The 11,878-nt window shown below is 41.6% G+C and overlaps 1 protein-coding gene across 1 annotated transcript in view; it reads left to right on the top strand.

The window, feature by feature from the left end:
• Nucleotides 1-6,249, top strand: part of pde9aa (phosphodiesterase 9aa) — a gene marked incomplete at its 5' end in the record, with an annotated part of 15,436 nt that extends 9,187 nt beyond the window's left edge. The window contains 6 exons of the mRNA XM_071513282.1: nt 792-905; nt 1,727-1,831; nt 3,215-3,343; nt 4,032-4,127; nt 4,252-4,319; nt 5,864-6,249. Coding sequence (XP_071369383.1) covers nt 792-905; nt 1,727-1,831; nt 3,215-3,343; nt 4,032-4,127; nt 4,252-4,302 — 495 coding nt within the window. The remainder of the gene's footprint in view (nt 1-791; nt 906-1,726; nt 1,832-3,214; nt 3,344-4,031; nt 4,128-4,251; nt 4,320-5,863) is intronic.
• Nucleotides 6,250-11,878: the final 5,629 nt, after the last annotated feature.

The following is an 11,878-nucleotide window of genomic DNA, read 5'->3' as shown; positions in this document are numbered from 1 at the left end:
AGACAATTTCCCATAGTAGTAGTAGTAGTTGTAGTAGTAGTAACAGTGGTAGTAGTAGTAGTAGTAGTAGTAGTAATAGTGGTAGTAGAAGTAGTAACAGTGGTAGTAGTAGTAGTAGTAGTAGTAGTAGTAGTAACAGTGGTAGTAGAAGTAGTAACAGTGGTAGTAGTAGTAGTATTAACAGTGGTAGTAGTAGTAGTAGTAGTAGTAACAGTAGTAGTAGTAGTAGTAGTAGTAGTAGTAGTAACAGTGGTAGTAGTAGTAACAGTAGTAGTAGTAGTAGTAGTAGTAGTAACAGTGGTAGTAGTAGTAGTAGTAGTAACAGTAGTAGTAGTAGTAACAGTAGTAGTAGTAGTAGTAGTAGTAACAGTGGTAGTAGTAGTAACAGTAGTAGTAGTAGTAACAGTGGTAGTAGTAGTAACAGTATTAGTAGTAGTAGTAGTAACAGTAGTAGTAGTAGTAACAGTGGTAGTAGTAGTAACAGTATTAGTAGTAGTAGTAGTAACAGTAGTAGTAGTAGTAACAGTGGTAGTAGTAGTAACAGTGGTAGTAGTAGTAACAGTGGTAGTAGTAGTAACAGTAGTAGTAGTAGTAGTAGTATTGTACAGGATGAATGAAAAATGGGACAGACGGGTTGGGTTTGAACTGGGTAGTCAGCATGAGCAGCGATAGCCTCTATGGCTGAACAAAGAATAGAGCGCCACCTACAGAAACTCAAACTGCATCAACAGAAAATCCAAGCTCCGCCCACACTGTCTGATTGACAGGGGATCTGTACGTGTTGTCTCCAGGGAACCATCACTCTGATCCTGGCCACTGACATGGCGCGACACGGAGAGATACTGGACTCCTTCAAGCAGAAAGTGGACGGCTTCGACTACACAGACGAGGAACACGCCACCTGTGTAAGAGGGTTCAACTTTGATGTCCTGTATCCGTATCTCTTTACACACTTTACACACTTTACACACTTTACACCAGCCTTTATTCTAGCATATCAATCTGTGTGTCAACCTATGGAAAAGTAAGTAAGTACACTAAGCACTTACATAATGTACTTGCAAGCGTTAAGCAACACAATCATATTTGTAGTGGCGTTGTGTTGCTGCACCATTCTAAGTACTGTATAGTAGTGAGAGTTTCATATAGTAGGCCTGCTTATGTAGTAGTATAATATAGTACTTACTTACACAGTATTATTGTGCAGGTAAAATCCTTTCCCTGAAGCTAATACACAGTTAAAGGACTCATGAAGCTTTAGTCCGCATTTAATCACCAATGTCTCCTCCTCCTCTTGTACCACTGGAATAAAACCATTATAAAGTGAAGAGTGAATATATAAAAATCCATTATTATCATGTATCACATTAGCTTTGCAGCAGGAGCATCACTCATCATTCACTAAACCCAGAGGAATGACAAAGTCTACATTTAATATAATTTTGCTGTCAAAACTTCAAAACTCACTTATATTGAATACATCTCTGGGGAGCCGTTCCTGCTGACTGACAAGATATCAGTTTTTTGGTCAATAAGATCAATAAAAATCAACATAGGTCACCAAACTATCAGCTTTGGGGGGAGCAATGGTCCTGAATGCTCCTCTGATATGACGATTTATTTTTAGATATTGCTGCCAAATACTTTGTTTTTGGGTAATTTTTGGCTTCATTTTTGTTCACCGTTATATGTGACCTTTGACCCTCTGACCCTGTGCCCTCTGCAGCTGAAGATGGTGCTCATTAAGTGCTGTGACATCTCCAACGAGGTGCGGCCCATGGAGGTGGCCGAGCCCTGGGTGGACTGTCTGCTGGAGGAGTATTTCATGCAGGTAGGACAAACAAACCGATTTCTGACACAGAAACCGGTATTTTTTAGACTTTTGTGCCTCCAATATCTTTGAATTTGACCGTTTTCATGCCAAAGAATTACAAGTATTCAGTGTTTCCCCTCGGATTTGAGTCCTGTGAGGGTGGAAAAGCCTCTGAATCAGCATTTAGACCATCGTGGGACACTAAAACTCTCCACTGAAACCAGACTAATGACATTATGTTAATGTTAGCAGCTTGTAACAACACATTATGTAATAACAACGCATTATGTAATAACTCGACAAAATGTAATACATTTTCACTTCATTATGTAATAATCTGCCGCATTTTGTAATACACAGCCTGAACGCAATATGTAATAAATTTGATGGTCTTTTATGGGGAGCTCTATCAAAAGACCATTGCAGCAGTCTGCTAGAAATAAAAGCGTGAATGAGATTTTCCAGGTTGGCTTTTGACATGAAGTCCCTGAGTTTGGCTGTGTTTGTAAGAAGATAAAAAGCTGATCTTGTTACTGCCTTTATGGTTAGGGTTAGGGTTAACCCTGAAGACATCCATTTTGGTTGGTTATTACATAATGCACTGTATTATTACATTTTCATCATATAAAAAACTGCAACTCCCGCATTTTGTAATAACCACAGCAATATGTAATAATTTATTACAAAATGGGGGGAAATTTATTACATATTGCGTTCAAGCAGAGAGACCCACCACACCTATTCAGTGGTAGGGGAAACTCTACATAGGGCCTTTAAATTTAAAGTAAATGAATTTACAAAAATAAGACTTATTTAGCTGCAATAGGAGCTATATTTGATAAATGGCCAATATCGGCCCAATATCTCTGTAAACTGATATATTGGTCTAACCATAATACAAACAGACAAAGGCTATGGAAGACGCCTGATTGTGTGTAATACATAAAGACCTTAAAAAATACTTAACATGTTTTGTATAGTGCAGAATAAATAATTATTAGCGACGTTTCAGGGTTTGAGGAAGAGACTCTACCTGTAAACTGTAATAATGAAGGTTTATTTTGTATCAGTGTATGCTTTAGTTTCAAGATGTATAGACTACACATACACTAAGAAGTGTTTTCTGTCAGTCGTCACGTTTGGCCCCTAATCTCACATTAAACTTGACACTGACGGTATATTTTTATATCATAGAAAGAGTTTTTACCAGATTTGGACCGGGAAATGTCCCCAGGAAATCCCCTAAAAACCGCCTTTATCCTGATTCATCTCCGCGGAGGGGGCAGAATGAGAATACAGAGAAGAGGATTTCTCTTTCAGGGATCAATATGACCAATATATCAGTATTACATCATCACACTTCTGTCTCTCTCTCTCTCTCTCTCTCTCTCTGTGTGTCAGAGCGACAGGGAGAAGGCTGAAGGTCTTCCTGTGGCTCCGTTCATGGACAGAGAAAAGGTCACCAAGCCGACCGCTCAGATCGGCTTCATCAAGTTCGTCCTCATCCCCATGTTCGAGACTGTAATGAAGGTCAGTATGGATGACGATGATGATGAAGATGATGATGATGGTGATGATGATGAAGATGAGTTGTTTATTGTGATAATCGGTGGTAATGGTGATGATGGTAGCGGTGGGGAAAAGGACGTTGACGACAGAGATGATGGAGGCATTTTAGTTAGTAGACTGACTTATTTGAACATTATTTGAATATTAAAACACACACTTATAAGTTATAGACTTATACAGAGATTTGCTTCCAAAGTGAGATATCCACCCTTTGAGAAAAAGTGACATCTACTATTAGAAAAGGAATTATGGCACTGCTACATTTAAAAGGATAGCAGGCAACTTAAGTCCTTGGTTGACAAAATGATTACACGTTTACAGACTGGATCTTCTGGATTTTGACAAATGAACTGCAAGATTTGTATTTATGTTTGGAAATGAACTGACGGTAGTAGCCTTTACAAACAGTGAAACATACCACAAACTATTCCAACCGTCCAACATGTATATAATACAGTTCAATTCATCATAACGTTAATGATGATGATGAAAGTATGGTAATATTGATGACTAAATATGATGAAAAGCATAATGACCATTATGCTAGTGAAGATGAAGTGGTGAAGAGCTTGTGGTGGTGGTAATGATACTTCAACCTTGTGTGTGTGTGTGTGTGTGTGTGTGTGTGTGTGTGTGTGTGTGTGTGTAGCTGTTCCCTCAGATTGAGGAGGTGATGGTGCAGCCACTCAGAGAGTCGAGAGACAGATATGAAGAGCTCAAACAGATTGACGACGCCATGAATGAGGTGGGAGGGATTTGTTTAAATGCATGAGTGTATATGTGTGTGTGTGTGTGTGTGTGTATGTACATGTATGTCTGTCATTGGAGTGGACTGTGAATAATAACCTAACAAGCAATGTTTGCTTCAGGTGCAGAAGAAGAAAAGTGAGAACTTGACCATGGGAGGGAAGAAGAAGTAAAAGGAAGTTTTAACCAGGTAGGCGGTGTAACATGAGAGTTAAGGGATAAATTTGGCGATGTTGGACCTTTATATAATTTGTCTCTTACATACCTGCAGTACTTCGACCCACAGACAATATTGGCTCCACAGTGAGTCCAAACTGTTTGTCAGAATATCTCCAAAAATCCAGTCCAGTGAAAACGATACGGAGAGCGGCCGACGTATTTCTCTCCACGGCCCAGAAAGCAGCAGCACCGACCGTTTAACCACTCAGCGGATCGTCTTCTACCGAACTCTACTGTTTACAATCTGACCTGACCGTCCAGAGCTAGATCACTCCGCCAGGAACCCGCCTTTCACCCCACAGCGGTCTGTGCTGCAGCAGAGAAAAATAGTTTCCTGATCAGGGAAAGTTGCGTAATGGAGGAACAGTGTGATGAAATCAGAGCTAATTTTTATTTATGTACTTTGCAACTTTTCCATTTTCTCTCAACTCTCCTGACTTTTTTGGAGATATTCTGACAAACAGTTTGGAGTCATTGGGCCTCATGCAGGAAGCAATATACAAACAAATATTCTCTTATTTTTGTTTGTATCCACGATTTGTTCTTACTTTGTTAGTACCCATTGATTTCTGGGATTCACCAATGTTTTCTTATTTTTGCTCTTCTCTTAGGTAAGAGAAACTTTTACGATAAAAAAGCATCTCGTTTTCACAGTCCACAAATTGTTTGTCCAATGCAAGGAAACATAAGTTTTAAATTTGAGGAACATAAAAAAAATGCATGAGTATCATATAATCAAATTTAGATTATTGTATGTTTTAGAGTAATTATAATGATTGGATTATTAAATTTGTGGGCTAAAGAAATACTATTGGTCCACTAAAAAGCCTTGGATGATATTGCGTGGTTCAGCTTCTGAATGTCTTACATGCTGCTCTGAGATGCTTTGTCCATCCAGGCCTTACAGAGAACGAGTTTTTAGAGATCACAGATCTATTTGATGAGGCGGATGAACGGCTGCTGAGCCATTTCAGATTGCCAAGAGCACCTCTCCGATTCTTGGCCGTGTGCCAGAGTATCTGCACACGGCACAACACCCGCCCTTATATGGTGTTTAGGGGGCGTTACCTATGCTAATAACAATCAATCGGCCACGCGCCTCCAATTTCTGATCAAGTGGGATTCATCGTTCAGCACCTGGGTAAGAGCAGATTTGGATGGTTAAGAACGTTTGGTGCATCTGGAGTTGACTTTTTCTTATTTTTAAGAGAAAATATAAGAGAAACTTAAGAGAATGTTGCTGCATGAGGCCCATTGTTCGCAGCAAGAGGCAGCGGAGCTCGCTACTTCAACTGACAGCTGACTCTGGAGACAATACTGTCTGTGGGTCCAATTATACATAGGTCCAAAATCGCCAAACTTATCATTCCACTTATTCCCCACCCAGATTTTACAAGCAGTTGGGAGTCATGATGAGTGCTTTGCTCAAACGCACCTCAGCAGTATTTACCCAGGAGCTCTGATCGACGCTTGTGGTTTAAAAAGTGTATTAATGTGTCTCCATGTGTGTTTCAGCACCAGTGAGAGTAGAGCACGAGACTGAAAGTAAACTGGAGCTGTCAGACGCCGGGTCCGTTTGTCCTCTCTTCACTTCAGCCTGTCAGAGTGGAAGACCGGTAGGATTTGTGAATTTGGGACGGTCCGGTCGGTTCCTCCGTCCCCGGCCGGTCTGTCGCCGAGAAGCGACCGGGCGGATTTCAAACGGCGGCTCCCAGGTAGCGTCATAAACTACTGACGGACTCACCCAGACCCCCGGACCAGACGGACAATCCAAAGCCTTCTTCAAGGAATGTCAACATTTGTACAGCACAGACTACTTCAGTGAACAATATTTAGATATATTATATATCTCTTGCGTTGTTGTTTTTTTTTTTTTTAAATGTGTTGTTTTTTACAGATTGTACAGATTTTTAGTGGCCTTTGTTCTTTGCTACAAAAAAATAAAAGGTTTACTTTAATTACAAAATCTAGTCTGGACTGTTCTGTCCTTGTCTGCATATTATTGAACAAAATTATTTGCCGAATTAATCGGTGTCAGACTTTCTTTCTCAATTTTTGAGCTACAAAAATACTAAACATTTAAAAGCTATCCTATCTTCTGATCTATACTCATACGGTCGATATTTATGCGTCAGGCTTTCACATTTTTCACAATGATGAATTAATTTCTTGTATGAAGATTCAGTGCGATAGATTTGTTCAAATGTCCATCTTATTTAGTCTCATATTCAACCTTCAAAATCTTATTTTTCTTAACCCAAGTGAAATATTCTGCCAGTGAGGAGAAATAACTCCACTTGTTTCCGATGCAGCTTCACTTGTTTCAGGAATTTTCTAGAAATGAGTGTCAGTCTGTTGAAACCAGTCAGAATAAGGCAGATCACTGCACTACTATCAAGAAAATGACACTTGATTCTACAAAATTCTTGAAACAAGTTGATTTGCATTGGAAACAAGTGAAATTATCAAACACCACTGGCATATTTTTTCACTTGTTTTAAGAAAATTATGATTTTAGGACTCAATAATAGACTAAATGACTTGATAAGCTTTTTGTTCCTCTTGTCATTCGCCAAGAGACAAATCTGTGCACAACATACCACATACTGAAGGTTTCCCGGTCATGTTTTGGCTGCTGGGTGGATAGGAAAACGTGCCGAACCCCCGTATCACTCCGCTCCTCGCTTGCCTTCTGCTCATTCCTCAGAAAAACAGCAGTTGGTCAGTCGGTCATGGTGTGTTTGTGGACAGCGACCTTCGCCCTCTGAACCAATCCTGCTCCATCGAACAGGAAGTCGCTCAGACATGCAGTGTTCCTCAGACAAGACAAAGCTGTTCATCAAGTCCAGGCTTGTCAAGTCAAGTCAAGGGGGGTGTGAGGCCAGCGCTAGAAAATTCAGTGAGACGGGGGCAGCAGTCGCAATTCAACGTCCAGGTGGGAAACAGTGGCAGGGAAGAGCAAGGCCAGCACTGACGACGAAGAGCCAGGGCAGCACCCGTAACTGCCAGGTAGAACACTGCACTGGAGTCAGAGAGAGAGAGAGAGAGAGAGAGAGAGAGAGGAAGCCATGTACACACACACACACAACACACCCAGACACACACACAGAGGAAGGGGAGAAAACAGCTGCACACAGAACACACAGGATCAGAGACACGATAGGTGGGAGCAGCATCAGGGATGGGACTAAGGCATGCACTGGCGACCACTGCACTGCACCGGAGTCTGAGAAAGGGGGGGAGAGAGACAGGTGCACACAAAGACAACGAACACACGGAGAGAGAGACAACCAGGTGGGAGCAGCATCGGGGATGGGACTAAGGCCAGCACCGAAGACCATCAGAGCCGGGGCAGTACCCGTCTGCTGACAGATAGAAGACTGCACAGGGATCTGAGAAATGGTGGAGAAAACCAGCCGCACACACACACACACACACACACACACACAGCTGTGCAGAAGCAGCACAAAACCCAGACGTATTTGGGCACAGACATGCTCGTACAGACATCAGATAGAAAGTGATTAGACAGTGTAACCAGGAGGCAGCCCTATGCTATGTTCCCAACGGCAAATTTCTATATAAATACTGTCTAGGCTAGGGTAAGAGAAAAGACTGTGTCGAGCCCAAGCCAACGGTGCTAAGGTAGGTCGTATGATTGCGAGAATAAATAGGTTTTTAGTCTAGATTTGAAGATTTCGACAGAATTAGCTTCCCTGACTGTAAGAGGTAGCTGGTTCCAGAGATAGGGAGCTCGGTAGGAGAACGCTCTACTGCCTGCTGATTTTTTCTTGATTCTAGGGACAGTAAGGTAGCCAGCGTCCTGCGATCGTAGGGCACGAGGGGGAATATAAGGGATGATGAGGTTGGATAGATATGATGGTGCAAGCCCATGTAACGATTTATAAGCTAACAGAAGCACCTTAAAGACAGATCTGACTTGAATTGGGAGCCAGTGAAGGCAGGTTAGGATTGGAGTAATGTGGTCAAATTTCCTAGTTCTGGTTAGTATTCTGGCGGCAGCATTTTGCACGAGTTGTAGTTTTTTAATACTACAGTTAGGTAGGCCAGAGATTAAGACATTACAATAATCAAGTCTTGATGAAACAAGAGCGTGTATTAAGGTTTCAGCATCCGGCATATTTAGCAGGGGGCGAATTTTTGAGATATTGCGAAGGTGGAAAAATGCTAGTCTCTAATTTCACCAAGAGGTAGCATGTAAATGGAGAAAAGCAAAGACCCCAGCACAGAGCCCTGCAGTACGCCAAAGTTAACTTTAGAGTAGTCAGATATAGTTGTTTTTTTTTTAACAACTTTATTTACATTTTCACAATACAAAATATATTCAGGTTGGAATATGGTTACATGTACTTACTGACCTATCACCCCCACCCACATCCCCCCATCCAGGGTCACACAAACAACCAAGGAGAAAAAAAAAAAAAAAATGTTACCAGCCTTGTCCTTTACATTTTTGGTGCATAAATTAACCAGTTTACATATATGACAACTACATATTGTTCAGTCAAAGGATAGAGTTTCAAAATAACTAATAAAAGAGACCAGGTTTCATCAAACTTTTGGCGTGATCCACGTACAGTATATCTGACCTTCTCTAATTTCAACATTGACATCACCTCCTGAATCCACTGCATAAAGGATGGTGGCTTTTTTGCCTTCCAATTAAACAAAATAAGTCAACGGGCCAGCAGAGAGGCAAATGCAATTGCATTTCTATGGTGACCAAGGAGGCCCCCCTCTGACTGGACTATCCCAAAAATGGCAGTAAGGGGGTTAGGATTCAGTGTTGTATTGCATAGAGATGAAAAACATTCAAAGATTGAGGACCAGAAGCTGCTTAGAGATTGGCAGGACCAGAACATATGCCCTAGAGAGACCAGGGTATGATGGCACCTAGGACATTCTGGGCGGACAGACGGATACATTTTGGACAATTTATCATTGGAAAAATGCAGGCGATGAAATATTTTAAATTGTATCAGATTGAGTTTTACACAGAAAGATGAAGAGTGAATCTGCGAGATAATGAAGTCCCACAATTCATCTGAGATTTCCTCTCCTACATCCGATTCCCAAGTAGCGTTTGTGTTGTCCCACGTAGGGGAATATATATTCTGTATCACATTGTACACTTTGGAAATGAATCCCTTGTTGTATGGATTAAGATTAAGAATGTGGTGTGTCGAGTCTTTCTGGGGGGGATTGGGATAGGACGAAATATATTTGGAGGTGAAGCTGCGAGCCTGAAAGTATCAAAAATAGTGACTATAGATTTTTATGGTCTTGACACAGAGAACTGAATGATCTGAATGAATTATCATCAAATAAGTCAATGAAGAAGACCAATCCACATCTATGCCAGGCCTTAAATGCCAAGTCTAATTGTGAAGGTGGAAAGAGATGATTGAATGTTAACGGAGAGAAACCAATTGTTCGTGTGAAACCAAAATGTTATCTAAATTGGGTCCAGATCTTAACTGAGTTTAGCACCACAGGATTTTAATTATACATTTTCGAATTCAAAGGTAGTGGGGAAGCCAACAAAGAAACTGGAGAAACAGGAAGGCTAGATTGTAGTTCCATGGTCGACCATAAAGGCCCTTCCTTATCTGCAAATGTGGTGATCCAGTATGTCAATTTAGAGAAGTTCGCTGACCAGTAATAGTGTAAAAGGTTGGGTAGACCTAGCCCACCTTCTGATCTGGACCTTTCCAAACACGCTTTTTTAATTCGAGAGTTAGATTTATTCCAAATGAAGGTAGGAATGAGACGATCTAGTTGTTTAAAAAAAGATTTTGGCAAAAAAATGGGAATCATTTGAAATAAGTATAAATACTTAGGCAGTATTGTCATTTTGACTGAATTTATGCGCCCCGCAAGGGAGATAGGAAGGTTTGACCAACGTTCTCCTTTTGTGCGCTCCAATAGCAACTTAAAATTATGCTTAGAGTGCTTTGAATGAACTTGTTACACATATTCCTAAGTATGTAAAACGTTCCTGTTCCACTTTCAAAGGAAATTGGTTATAAGTACTTTTCTTAGCTAGCTTGTTAATAGGGAATAGTAGACTTTTTGATAGGTTCAATTTATAGCCTGAAAGCTTTCCAAAAACCTTTAGTAAATCCAGGAGGTGAGGTATACCATTGACTGGATCTGCAAGAAAGAGGAGCAAGTCATCCACATACAGCAATAATTTATGAGTGGCTACACCCCTTTCAACCCCTCGGATCCCTTGGTGGGATCGGATGGCAATAGCTAAGGGTTCAATCACGATATCAAACAAATATGGGGATAGACAGCAACCCTGCCGAGTCCCTCTGTGAAGGGCAAAATAGTCAGATAACACCATTGGTACGCACAGAGGCCATAGAGTTTAGGTATAGTATCTTAATCCAATCAAGAAAGGTTGGCCCAAACCCAAATTTCCCCAGTACTATAAACAAGTACTCCCACTCAATTCAATCAAATGCTTTCTCTGCATCGAGAGAAACAATTATTTCAGATTGGAATTCTGAATGGGCAGAGTACAAGACAGTTATTAGGCGCCTCATATTCAAGAAGGATTGTCGACCAGGAATAAAATCTGTTTGATCTTGATCGATAATAGTGGGCATTATTTCTTCCAAACGGTGCGAAAGGGCCTTGGTGAGTATCTTATAATCGCAGCAGAGGAGACTAATTGGTCTGTATGAGCCACATTCCAGGGGGTTTTTACCCGTGTTCAATAACACCGAGATTGTAGCTTGGGAGAGGGTTTGAGGCACAGATACAGTATTTTTATGTGAGACACAGTGCGTTCTATCAGATAGGCAGGAATTTAGCCAGGAAAGTGCAGTCGCGGATGCCAACGTAGCTCGCTAGGCGGTTTAAGAGAATATTATGATCGACTGTATCGAATGCTGCACTCAAATCAAGTTTAAGAAGAGTCGGAATCTGAGGCGAGGAGTAGGTCGTTTACCACTTTTGTGAGAGCAGTCTCAGTGCTACGGAGAGACCTAAAGCCAGATTGAGAGGGTTCGAAAAGACTATTGCTGTTACGACTGTGGCCGTACTCCCTGTTATTCCTAGTGTTTCCTTATGTTTCCCTTCCCGTGTGTTCCTAGTGTTTCCCTCTGTCTGTCTCTCTCCATGTTTTGTTTGTGTGTCTTGGCGTGGGCATGGTCTCCCTGTTCTCCTGGCTCCCGGCTCAGCTGCCCGTCATCAGCTCATCACCAGTCAGCTCACCTGCTATCCATCATCTCATCAGCCACAGTATATCTACCCCGGTTCCTCATCCACTCTTTGCCAGATTGTCTTCTACACTACCGTGGTAGATAGCTCAAGGCCGTTCTCAGTGCAAACTTACCTGGTGACTTTCTCCTTGTGTTTTCTGCATTTAACCTGTATCTCCTGTGTCCAGGATCGCTACCCTCCTGCCCGTCTCCATGCCTGTTCCACCGCCTGTCCACCAGCAGCCTCCGGCTTCCCTGAACGTCCAGCCTGCCTCGCTCCACACTCACGCCACACCCC

This window comes from Centroberyx affinis, unplaced genomic scaffold, assembly GCF_046629955.1.
Source record: "Centroberyx affinis isolate AG114_WGS23_722 - 3 ecotype Tasmania unplaced genomic scaffold, CSIRO-AGI_Caff_v1 ptg006947l_1, whole genome shotgun sequence".
Classification (NCBI taxonomy): Eukaryota; Metazoa; Chordata; class Actinopteri; order Beryciformes; family Berycidae; genus Centroberyx; species Centroberyx affinis.
Note: the sequence above shows the minus strand (reverse complement) of the source record. Positions and strands in the feature narration are given on the sequence as shown.